At 42.4% G+C, this 12,845-nt stretch overlaps 1 protein-coding gene across 3 annotated transcripts in view; it reads left to right on the forward strand.

The window, feature by feature from the left end:
* nt5c2b (5'-nucleotidase, cytosolic IIb) overlaps positions 1 to 12,217 on the forward strand; it is a 28,001-nt gene extending 15,784 nt beyond the window's left edge. Inside the window, exons 5-19 of one of the 3 annotated variants that reach the window (XR_007448899.1) lie at positions 153 to 248; positions 339 to 430; positions 624 to 681; positions 1,289 to 1,382; positions 3,044 to 3,097; positions 3,222 to 3,305; positions 3,494 to 3,535; positions 3,696 to 3,803; positions 5,054 to 5,120; positions 5,215 to 5,385; positions 5,770 to 5,821; positions 6,158 to 6,218; positions 6,502 to 6,678; positions 8,344 to 10,226; positions 10,300 to 12,217. Coding sequence is in view for 2 of the 3 variants with exons in the window: in XM_049570917.1 (XP_049426874.1) it covers positions 153 to 248; positions 339 to 430; positions 624 to 681; positions 1,289 to 1,382; positions 3,044 to 3,097; positions 3,222 to 3,305; positions 3,494 to 3,535; positions 3,696 to 3,803; positions 5,054 to 5,120; positions 5,215 to 5,385; positions 5,770 to 5,821; positions 6,158 to 6,218; positions 6,502 to 6,678; positions 8,344 to 8,616 (1,429 nt within the window). In the remaining variant the exon portion in view is untranslated. Of the gene's footprint in view, positions 1 to 152; positions 249 to 338; positions 431 to 623; positions 682 to 1,126; positions 1,383 to 3,043; positions 3,098 to 3,221; positions 3,306 to 3,493; positions 3,536 to 3,695; positions 3,804 to 5,053; positions 5,121 to 5,214; positions 5,386 to 5,769; positions 5,822 to 6,157; positions 6,219 to 6,501; positions 6,679 to 8,343 lie in introns of those variants that run through there. The other 2 variants (XM_049570917.1, XM_049570918.1) reach the window with 2 other exon arrangements.
* Positions 12,218 to 12,845: the final 628 nt, after the last annotated feature.

The raw sequence follows: 12,845 nt of genomic DNA on the forward strand, positions 1-12,845 counted from the left end.
CACCCGTTCAAAGTTCACTTTCATTCTGGGAAAATACCTTTCAGTGTAGTGTGGTGATAACTGTAATGACATCACAAATGAAAGCAAGAAATAAGAACAGTTGAATTATTTATTGGAGACTTATATGAGCATTTATTTCCTCCTACTTTCAGGGGCCTTGTGTTTGATACCATGTATGGAAACCTGTTGAAGGTTGACGCCTATGGAAATATCCTGGTCTGTGTCCATGGATTCAACTTCCTCCGAGGGTAAGAGTGTTTGACATTCTCCACCCCGGTCCTCTGAATGAGATTTATATTACGTACGTTATTTCAATTTTGTGTTTCCTCTTTTTCCAGCCCTGAGATCCGTGAACGGTACCCAAACAAGTTCATCCAGAGAGATGATACAGAACGCTTTTATATCCTTAACACACTCTTCAACCTGCCAGGTAAGGTCTCTGAGCACAGAGGAGAATACCATTGGGCCGTTAATTAAACGGGCAGGAAAGAGCTCTATCATGATTAAAAGCTGAATCTTACGTAATGGGAGGTTCTAGCTGAAACCTTTCTGTGCAGGTTAAAGACAAGTTTGATCTGCTTCGTCACTGATGACTTCTCCTTGCCTTTCTGTTTCCTTCACAGAGACCTACCTCTTTGCTTGCCTTGTGGATTTCTTCTCCAACTGTGACAGATACACAAGGTAAGGCACTGTTGGTAACACTATCTGTCATGCAACAAGTTTCTGGGCACCGCATGGTGACACAAAGACCGTTGCAAGCCAAACTGGGTCAAGAGCGAGCCCTACAGCATGGGAGGGTCCAGGTGTCTCAACCGCTAATCTAAGCTAATTGTTTTAAAATGGAAATCAAATGGGTGTTCAGCCAAAGAACCCGTCTTTTTCTATAACCATGATTTATTAATGTCTTCTACTAATTGTAGAAAAGCATGGATTCTTATCAGAGTGAGATAGGAATGAAAAAATGCTCTCACTAACTATTTAAAAACAATTAAATCTTAATGTAGCTGTAAGATAATCTGTAAAATGTTGCTGTAAGGAGATATAATGGCCTGTAAATTTGTTGAGAATGTAATCTGGAATGGCTGCATGTCCTTTGTCCTCTGAAACCTGGTTGTTGGTCTTTTAGGGGGAGAATGCTTTCCTGTTTGGCTGGGGACCCCTCCAACAAGGGAAGGCTATCCCATTTAAAAGCAAACAAAAAACAAATGTCATGTTTTTGAAAACCTTCTGTAAAGATGTGGCCTGTCCGACGGCTGTGTACGTGTGTGTCTCTGCTCCTCTCCCCCAGCTGTGAAACTGGCTTCAAAGATGGCGACCTCTTCATGTCCTATAAGAGCATGTTCCAGGACGTCCGCGATGCCGTCGACTGGGTCCACTTCAAGGTAAGACACTTTTGCTGGTTTTGACGTCAGTATGTCAGTTAATAAACATTAACACATCATCACATTCATGCCTGGGTGCTGCTCAATACGACCACAGGGTGTGATGCTCCATTCTTGGAACCCATCGGCTGTATTCGGCGTCTGACTTCTGGCAGACGGCGATACAGCCTCTTGGGGCAGACCCCCGTTTTTTTGGCATTCCGGTTTGAGGAGGCAAATTTCCGTTTCCGACTTCCGTTTATATATAAGTAAATATGCTGAACCATTGCGATGGATTCAGAGTTTGCAGTGACGCCAATTATGTTCTGCATCGTTAGTTCACCGCACGGAGCGTTTAACCTGGCAACAGCTGCAGCCGGCTCAAACGTGATTGATCAATATCATGCGGACTACAAACAGCCTAGCACCGAAAACCAGGGCTCTTCCGCTCTTCTTCCGGAGGCAAGATCTCCGGGGGTTTGCCTACAGACTCTACATTCACTGAATGTAGAGTCTGTATATAGAGACTAGTGATGCTCCTTTCTGAACATGAATCTGCTCAGTGCTGATGGAAATCTGCAGCCGAGACCCTCCTTTTCTCAGGCAGTGTCCGTTTAGTCCAAGCAAGAGTTTAACTGAAACTTTCATATTAACATAAATAATCTACTTAATGGGGAAACTCACCAGAGTTCAACTAAACCAAATCAAATAGCTCAGGTGGAAAAGCAGGCTAGGAGTTTTATACTGTGACCATAAAAGTAGAAACTCAGCCAATATGTAGACAACTTGTCAAGGGAAAAGGCTCACCGAATGTTAGCTCCCTCTGGGGCTATTACTATCCACGATACTCAAAACAACATTGCAAAAAACAGCCGTCTGAAACATCTGTGGTAGACGTTGTTGTTTCCAGGCCTATAGCATCAAGAGCAAGGTTCTAGGATGGCTTAATAGACTTTTTCTTAAATGTTGTGTTTTAATTTTTAAAGCAGCCACAATAACATTGAAAAAATATATAGACATATGTGTACACACTTAAAAACATGCAGTACGTACGTACTTAAGGGGGCTCTATGTTATATTCAGAGCATAAGCGTTATCTACGTACGGTTCTTAACAGGGAGGTGTCTGAGCCAGTGGCCAGCAGCTAACGGTGCTAACAACAGCAACAGTGCTGACAGAGCTAACAGTTAACGGGGGCGAACCAAAAGGTGGGTGCTATGCTTCCACAACTCTGCCATCCCAATATCAGTGGTAACCGCCCTATGAGCACAGTGCAGAGTGGCGGTATGTACGCCCTGATCACAGCAAACTACAGGGAAGCTCAGATACACACACTGAAAGAGCGTGTCTTCATTCACTGCACAGGACGCCATCACTCCACTTTATCTTATCTACATAGCAAATATTGGTTTTATGTCGCATACAGAACCTTGAAAGAAAAATCTTGTGTTTTAGATTTTTATGCAAAGAAAGATCTTGCTTTGCTATCACTGCTCCCTCTCCACTTACACATCCTGTATAACCCACAGCTAAATGCCACAAGTCCTCACGTGTTGTGCGTGGGCTGTTTCTGATGACTGTTACTTAACTGTTACTGAATGAAATAAAGCAGCAGTGATGCTTCTACCTCAGGAAGATGGTGTCTGTGCAGACTGTGTCATTCAGTGTGTCTTACATTACAGGGTACTCTGAAGGAGAAGACTGTTGAGAACTTGGAGAAATATGTAGTGAAAGATGTAAGTACTTTGTATTCATCAAGGATACTACAAGTGCACACACTCACAGTGTACCACATTCTTGGTTGGCTCTGTGAAGAGGCTGGTTTGTAAAGATGCTTTTCTTCTTCTCTGTTCCCACCAGGGGAAGCTGCCTCTTCTTCTCAGCAGAATGAATGAAGTAGCCAAGGTTTTCTTGGCTACCAACAGTGACTACAAATACACTGATGTGAGTGCAGGCATGCAAGTATGTCTTAGTTGTAGGGGAAAACATTAAGATTTCAGTGGTAAGACAGATGATGTTGAGTTAATTTAAATAGATTAATTTCTGAGATTTTCTCCTGGTCTGTTGGCAGCTGTATGATCTCTGAACACCTCAGCATTTAACTTGACTGTCTATGTCTTGTGTTTTCACAGAAAATCATGACCTACCTGTTTGACTTCCCTCATGGCCCCAAGGTAAAATAAAGCTTTCTCACCCCTTCCTTTTGATCACACTTTGACACGAATGTGCAGGTGAAGGCGAAAGATCCGTTATGCTTATATGTGTATGTGTGACTCAATTGCTTGTGTGTGTGTGTGTGTGTGTGTGTGTGTGTGTGTGTGTCTTTGTATCCAGCCTGGTACCTCCCACCGGCCCTGGAAGTCTTACTTTGATCTGATCCTGGTGGACGCCAGGAAGCCGCTGTTCTTTGGAGAGGGTACGGTGCTCAGACAAGTCGACACGGTGAGCAGACACAGAACACACAACTGTGACAGAGAAGACATTAATAATAGCTGCACTGCGTTTGAACGCTGACACATCAAGACATGACGGAGCCCAGCTGCACGTCAGCTTTTTAAGATAATGTGGAAAACTGTGATAAGATGGATCACCGGAAAAGGATCGTCGCTAGATTTAGGATTAACAGACTGGCCATTTGTCGTCTTTTGCAATAAATTGGTTGTATTTTTTTTTTTATGCCACCACACATTAGACATTATGTTTTCGGGTTGTCTGTCTGTCTCATTCTTGTGAATGCGATGTCTCAATAACGCCTTGAGGGAATTACATCATAACTCAGGAACAGAAGGGGAGACACTTAATTGATACTGAATACTGATACTGAAGATACTGAATTGATGACAGTAATCTTGAAACTGCTGATTGTGTAGATCTTCTATGCTGCTGGGGGAAAGATGTGTGTCAAGCATCCATGTTTACAGAGACATGAATGTAAACTGTAAGAGAAACATGACTGGTGTGCAGAGGCATACAACCACAAGGCGGTAATTCTAGCTTGGCATCTGAAGAGTCTCTTTTTTTGTCAAGGTGTAGGCAATATTTTCCTATGCGACAGGACTGTTACACACACCTGACACTACTTGAAACACCTAAATTAAAGACTGGACATCACATTTGTGTGTCTTGACATATGGACACAATAACAGCTGCACAGTCTGACAAAAGTAGATGACAGATTTTGAGAACTGCTGCTGTTAGTCAGCTTCACTCACTCTATTCAGTGGGGAAAATACTGAATAAATGTAACATGGCAAAAAACATGCTGCGTGACTCATTATGGGTTGTCTTTGTTTGCCAGGAATACAGGTATTTTTAGCTGGATTGTATTTTGAAAAGGACAGGAGTACAGTATGTGCTAAAAAGAGATCGCACAAGACTTGCTTAACAATTGGAGCTGTTTACAGATACTTAATGGGTTTTAACATAACAGGTATTCCCTTAAAGCTTAAGACTAGAACATATGCAGGAAGAGAAACTTCTAACTGTGTGAGAAAAAGGAAAAGTTTACAAATTGGATGCAGCTTTCACGGTTAACCAAATCTAAGCTTAATGTCTTAGTCTTTAAAAGAACACTGTCTGCATGTACAAATGCGTTCATATGACTTTAATCATCTTTATGGAACTGACTTCTCTGACTGTGCCAAGATTCCTCCATAACTGTAATGTAACAGCATGTGTTTTCTTCATTTCAGACAACTGGGCGTTTAAAGATAGGAACCTACACAGGGCCTCTGCAGCATGGTATAGTCTACTCTGGAGGTAAGACTTTCTTTGACCTAGTATTTAGTCGCGTGTAGCAGTTTTGACTGATGAGATTTTTTACATGATTTAATGCCACGTCATCCTCCTTTAGGTTCCTCTGACATTGTATGCGACCTGCTGGGGGCCAAGGGGAAGGACATCGTCTACATCGGGGACCACATTTTCGGCGACATCCTCAAGTCCAAGAAACGTCAGGGCTGGAGGACATTCCTGGTTATACCTGAACTGGCCCAAGAGCTGCATGTGTGGACTGACAAGAGCTGTGAGTCTGTAGGCATGAACGCATAAACACAGGCCTACACATGTAGTGACATGTAGAGATACCAGTTTGGCTGTATGTACGTATATATGTACGTGTATATGTCTCCGCATTCAGACTTATTTTTAGTGGTGCTGCAGTCCTACTGGTATTAGAAAACAGTCAACAGGGACCTGACCTAGAACAGCAGCTGCAATGTCAGACCTGCGTGTTTCAGAAAAAGACACAAGCTGAATGTGATAAAGATCAAATAATCAGTAGGGACAAAGTCAGAACACTGTATCTTGATAGTCATGTCCTCACAAAACGCTGACTCTAACGAATGACAGAACACTGTATACGCACTGTAAATCTACGTGAGATTCACCTTCTTCTCATGTTTTCCAGCACTATTCGAGGAGCTGCAGGGCCTGGACATTTTCTTGGCAGAACTCTACAAGTAAGAACTCTGACCTTTAGCCTCCTCTCCCCTCCCTTCACCCGATCCCACCTCCCTCCTCCACACGTCTCTCGAACCAGTTCTGCTGCTCTTTGCGTTAACAGCATGTGTTTGTGAGAAAACAACGAGGGTCATTAGAGTTAAGTCCAAAGGGTCGGCTCTCGGAGATAACCGGGTTCACTCGTGTTATTTATAGCCTGGCACGACCTGCTGTTGCCCCATCTCTTTGACACATTACCTTTCAGCAGACTGATATCAATATCCTCCCCTCCCCCCTCTCCCCTCTCCCCACCCGCTCACCGTCCTCATCATCTTTCTCTCCCCGTCCTTCCTCAGACATCTGGACAGCAGCAGTAATGAGAGGCCAGACATCAGCACTATTCAGAGAAGAGTCAAGGTACGGCCTTAATCACCTCCGTTTCTATGACGACAGAAGACCTTTTCACATGCTTTTAACACTGGCTGCCTAGAAACAGCCGAGCCACCAATGCCCATATTTACAGTATGTCTGATACAGTCTACTATAGTCTAATCATTAACAATAATCCACTTCATCAAAGAGCCTCCTCTCTCATTGCCTGGTGAGGTCATAGCAGACTCAGCATCACTGAACAACCACACTGAACTTTTTTAACATGGTTTTTCACGCTCACCACTGTTTTCTCTTCTTGCCTTTTTAGAAAGTGACACATGACATGGACATGTGCTACGGCATGATGGGTAGCCTTTTCCGCAGTGGCTCCAGACAGACCTTGTTTGCCTCTCAAGTGATGCGTTATGCCGACTTGTACGCAGCCTCCTTCATCAACCTGCTGTACTACCCCTTCAGCTACCTCTTCAGAGCTGCACACGTGCTGGTGAGTGTCTGAATGTCAACTGAGGGACCTGAATGAAACGATACACCCTCAAAAGGTTAGGCACAGTTTTACTAATACTGAAAGTCTTTTTCATACAATCAAGATTCTAAAACATTTCTTTCAGGCCATGAGTCTTTAAAGGTCTCACAAGAGTCTCATTATTTCTCCCTTACTGTGTTAAGGCTGTTCACATCAGAGGAATTCTCCAATATCACACTTCAGCTCAGTAGTATTAATCTCTGGATTCTTTAATGGTCGTCCCTGCTCATGGTCTTCCCCCTTCAATCATCTCTTCCACCTGTCATGTCTTTTCTTCTCTGATCATTCAGGCCTCCATTAAAGGGGAGCTCTACTGATTTGACAAGTCTGTATACTGGCCTTGGCAGTACTGCTTCTTATGTGAAAAAAGCTGCATAAGGCCCCGATCACAGAGTGTTTTGGCAGCCTGTGGTGGCTTTTTTTTTAATAAGAGTTAAGTGTTTTGCGCCATTGAGTGCCTTACAGTTTTGCAGCAGCACCTTGAATGCTGGCTTAGAGCAGCAAAAGCACCCAATGTCATCTGTATTTTTTCGTACGAGCAGATGAATAGCGAGGCGGGGCCTCCTGGTGTGGCGATGAGAACAAGTAATAGTGTACATAGTTTTCCATGACTAAAATAAGCTTTGAACCAGCCATCATCCAGCCGGAGCTCCTGAACCAGCTGGTGAAAGGCTACTCCCTGTGATTTCTCCTCTGTCTGAGGGTCTCATGCACCCACACGGATATCTGTTTCCCTGTGACCAACATACCCAATTTGGGAACTATCACCCATCTTCAATCAGGGCCAGAGCAAGTACCCCCTGCCTGTCCATTTCTTATGTAGATTTCAAGGCGCAGATCTGCAAGTCTACTTCACAACAAATTAGCTGTTAAGATAGCAACAGGTGACTCTGTGGTAACCTAGCAACAATTAAAAAAAAAAAGACACGGCAAGCTGCAAAACGAGCTCTGTGTGATCGAAGCCTTAAGGCACTTTTGGATCCAGGGGGGAGCTGCATTAAAATCTGAATAACTGCCCCAAGTCATGTCACTTAAGTCAGACATTTGGGGCTGAAGACGACACATTTGAAAATGACTCCGAAACAAAACCCCTTCTATGTAACCTGCTCCTCTTCTGTCTGAGGTTAGCAGCTTGAGGTTATAGTTACCACTACCAACTGCTGCACTGTGGTCATAAGCACCAGGTGTTGACAAAGGGGAAGAATGCGTGGGATAATAAAGATATCTATGGTTGTGCTGCATTAGCTTTGTGTTCATCATGGGTCTGGCAATGTTAAAGAAGTGCAGTGCTACATTGTTAAACAGGAGATATTAAACGCACATTAGGCTTTTTTTTTTTGGAGGCTAAGTAGTCAGTGGCGGATATGTCTGTTATTGGTATAGATGAGGTCAACCTGGGACTGAGCAGGAATGATTTTATCTTCATTATGGAACACAGAGAGGCTTTTTGGATACATGATCTCTAAAGTTTACATCAGAGGGGAGTGAATAAAGATTTTACCCGTTCTGTAAAACACGCTGATGAAAGGCCGGGGCAAACTCGCTGGTTAAATAAAGCAAACTCTTCCAGTAAGTCTGCTCTTGTTGCCACGTTGTTTTCTCACATTTCTCCTCCCTCCTTCCCAGATGCCCCACGAGTCAACGGTTGAGCACACCCACGTGGACATGGACCTGGAGTCGCCGCTGGCCACGCGCAACCGCACCCACTGCAGCGACTGCAAGGACCTGGAATGCAAACGCAACCAGCTGACCCGCTCCTTCAGTGAGATCAAACCTCCCAACCTGTTCCCTCAGACTCCTCAGGAGATCACTCACTGCCACGACGAGGATGACGATGAGGAGGAGGAAGAAGAAGAAGAAGAGGAGGAGGAAGAAGAGGAGGAGGAGGAGGAGGAGTAATAAGATAGACACAGAGAGAGAGAAAAAAAACACGTTCCTGTTCTTGCCCTCTCATGTTTCCCAGTAGAGTCGGGTAGTTATTGTTGTCAGAGTGAGGTAGGGAGGAAAAACATCTCCAGGATGTGTGTGTGTGTGTGTTTATATCAATACTGTATGCACACACACACACACACACACACATACTGGAGATTTCTGAGAAAAGTAAAAAAGGACCAGTAGCGAGACAGATCATATGACTGTCAGAAGACTGTATGCATGCTTGGTCCTCTAAAACCCAACTTTTACTAGCTTCATTTAAAAAAAACAACAAAAAAAACACATCGTGACTTTTAATGAATTAAATTTGATTTCTGTATAATTTACCCATCAGACAGACAGAGCATCACATGTTTCAATATGTTTTAAAGCTGACCGGTGAGACCTGCTGGTGGATTACATAGATGCTGATGCTTAATCCATCAGATGCTGGTCAGTAAACTGTAATCGCCTCGCTGATTGATGCAGTATGCACGCTATAATCAAACAGAAAGCACTGTTCAGTCCCGGCGTCAAAAAAGGATGCACATACTGTATTACAACACATTTTTTTATGCAACGTGGGAACAACATTCAGTTTTTCATCTTTTGAGTTTAATTTTGTCTCTTTTCTTGTCGTTGTAGAGGAGTCCTTTAGTCTAACTGGTATGTAAGGGTGTGTGTGTGTGTGTGTGTGTGTGTGTGTGTCACTCAGACTGCAGCATCCTGAGTGACGGTAAGCTAAGAATCCGTTGTACTAAACCGAAGCACAGAAGCACTGAAGCACAAGCCGGTGTTATACAGATGCATTTTATTTCCGTTTGAAGTTTGGCGGAGAGAACACGTTGTGGTACACGAGTGGCTCTTGAACTGATATTTTGTTACCAAGCAACAATGAGGACGGAGTATTAAAACCGTATTTTTTATGCCAGCAGACTCTATGACAACCCTGAACTGCAGCACAGTGCAGTAGTGTTTCTGCAAATAGCTGTCAGGTAAATGGTTTCACGGCACGAGCAGCTAACGTGCATTATTTTATCCGCTCAGTTTTATTGCATTTGACTATTTCAGAGGGTTTTATTTTGGTAGGGGAGCAGTTAAAGCAGCAATGTAGAGATGTGTGAAGTGATCTCAGTCAGGTGTGTAACAGGAGCGTTACAGTGGCCTCAGTATGCAAGGATGTACTGTAGAAGCTCTGTTCAGTAGGTCTGCATAGCTTGCTTTGTTTATCTCTTCAGTTTTGGGGCTTTGTTTGGTGTTTCTGTTTTTTAATCTGCTGACCGTGACTCATTAGTGTCACCCTCTGGGAGAAATGTGTCGACACAGAGTGTGTACAGTGTTCTTCTGTTGGGCCTGTGAACACTGTGAAGTGACCTTTTCGTGATAGCGTGTGTTCTCGCTGCGTCACCACTTCAGAACTGGATGAAGATCTCTGAGTTTAAGCATTTGACGTTTGTATGAGCTATTCTGCTTCATCAGGACGGTCTTGGTGTGGTTTAAGTGACAGTACGTGCCTTTCCATCCATCTGTTTTCAATTTGCAAAAACCTAAGTGGAATTTTGAAATGTGAAAAGGTGTTGAAATGTCCCCAAAAAGTGTTTACTCCAGCAAAATGGGACAAAGTGCAATGAAAACAAATATTGCCAATAAAACATGACATGTGCTAAGGTGAATTTGACTTGTAGCCACTGAAGAAATTAAAAATGGAACACGTAAAAACATCACCTGATGAGGAGACTATAATGCCGTGAAGTGCAGTTACCCCCAATAATGACATTTCTTTGCAGCTGGGAGGCGTGTTCATTCTTTGTAACGCAGGTCAGCATGTCACAGAAGTCATAGGACTCTGTTCACTGATTGTCTGCTTGTTTTTTTTTGTCCGCAGTTGACCGCTTAAAGTTAAACTATAACCTTGAGAATCAAATGGCTGCAGGTCAAAGTGGCAGCTGCAATCTGCACTTCACTGCTGCTTTGTGTGTTTTCATTGTAACCCTCCTCAAATATAACTGAACACGTGCTTTTTTAATTGTTGCATACTTCTCCTCTGCAGTGGTTTAGTAGTGCCTGACTGGAGAAGAGGCGCCACCAACTGTTCAAACCAACTAGCATTTGCAGAAGAGTATTGGATGGATGGAAACATGCATTAATTGACATTTTCTCTTGCTTAAAATTTTCATCAAACCTTGCAGGTGAACAAACAACCCGCCAGCTGTCGTCACAATTTAATTTAAATGTTAAATCCTGATTAGTAAACGGAAGCATGTGACATCACCTTTTTCCAACTAAGCCCCGCCCATTTTAAACTAGTGCAAAGAGCACACAGAAAAACAAACTCATATATTTCATGTGAAATAACAAAAACTGTTCAAACTTAGTCAGAAAACTGTGTCATGTACGACTATCATCGCCCACAGTGAGGAGCAGATTCAGGGCCTTTAACCAAGGTCCTCTTCAGATGCATCAGTGTTAGTTTGCATTAGAGAGCTGCCTGAATCTAAAAACATGGTGACTTGATCTTTTATTTTCTTTCCTTTTTTAACCAGCGCATCCTGTCTGTTAATGTTAACTTTGCTCACCTTTATATTTAACGCCGTATCAGTCCTGTACGTGTTTGATCGGCCTGTTGATTTAGGCCACAAAAGGGAAGAAACACGCCATCATTTTTGCATCATTTTTGGTTTTGGCTTGACGTGGTGTGCAGAAAGGTGAATGTGTTGAACTGGTGATTCGTTGGATAAAAGCTTGTAGGACATTTAGAAACGTTTTAACAGCTGTTTGTTCTCTTATTTCTTTCTTTACAAATGAAATATTTGTTTTCTCAAGTTTGATTTTGTTTCTTGAACATAGAATAACTGGATATGCTACACGAGGCAGCTGCATTGCTAATGGGAAACAGTCGACTGTCTTTTCTTTGCATATTCTGCGTATGCATGTGAAGATAAGCATATCCGTTCTGCCAAGGTGGTTCTGGTAGCATTGGTTTTATTTCAATGTGGACTGCATCATTTTAGGAAAAAGCTTCTATTGACATTTGTCAGTGTAGTTTACACAGGCTCAGAAAAACCTGTAAAAAAAAAAAAATAGACAAGCTTACAATGAGGGGAAATGTGAATAGCATGTTAAGTACCGTAACAGATGTGTTACCTGTAATCAACACCATGGGGTTATTTTTATTTTTCTAAGCTAGTGTTTTTAAATGGTCTCAGTTTACAGAACTGTAAATAGACATTTCCATTTTCTTTTCTTATCTGTTTTTCAACTTTTTTTTTTTTTTTTGGTTAACTTTTATATAGTGCAGAAGTCTGTCGCTCGGACTTTGAACTAACTAAAGCCTGGTGAACAGGTCACAGTGCTTTAGGAGATTTGTATCCATTGTCACGATGCCTCGAACGCATCCACATTAACAGCAGGTGCCAAAAGAGTCACCTTTCATTTTCTAAACTAAAGTAATCTTTTGTGTTATTATGCATATCGATTCACGTTCTCCTGAACAGTGTTTTGTTTGTTTGTTTCCAGAAGTTATCCTACAGACTGTACATTGAGGTAAATTACATAAAAATGTAGAATAAAAAATAGTTTTTCATAATTTTCTTGTTGTTGTGTTGTTTATTTTTAGCTGCTGTGCAAGACTGGATGATAAACCAGCTGCAGTGTTTCACCATGTGGCAGGACGTTTGTGTCATTTTGATTTATTCTCAATTAGTTTGTAAATTATATATATATATACTGCTAAAACCAGTGGTGGAATGTAACTACGTACTTTTACTCAAGTACTGTGTTTCAGTACAATTTTGAGGCACTTTTTTGTGTATATGTATTTTCTTGCTACTTAGCTTCATTTTGGAAATCAATATTGTGCTCTTTACTACATTAACTTCAATAGTTACTTTACAGATTCAGATTATTGTTATATGTGTTAAAGCTACTCAGCAGTTTATAACGTAGTTAAAAAATAGCCCTGTCTTTACCAGCTGCATTAGTGACACTTACATATTAATTTTTCATTCATTCATTTTCTGTAACCACTTATCCTGTTAGGGGTCATGGGGGGGGGGGGGGGGGGGGGGTGGAGCCTACACCCTGTACAGGTCACCAGACTATCACAGGGCTGACACATAGAGACAGACAACCATTCACATTCACATTCACACCTACGAACAATTTGGAGTCACCGATTAACCTGCATGTCTTTGGACTGTGGGAGGAAGCTGGAG

Source organism: Epinephelus fuscoguttatus, linkage group LG3 (assembly GCF_011397635.1).
Source record: "Epinephelus fuscoguttatus linkage group LG3, E.fuscoguttatus.final_Chr_v1".
In the NCBI taxonomy this organism is placed as follows: domain Eukaryota; kingdom Metazoa; phylum Chordata; class Actinopteri; order Perciformes; family Serranidae; genus Epinephelus; species Epinephelus fuscoguttatus.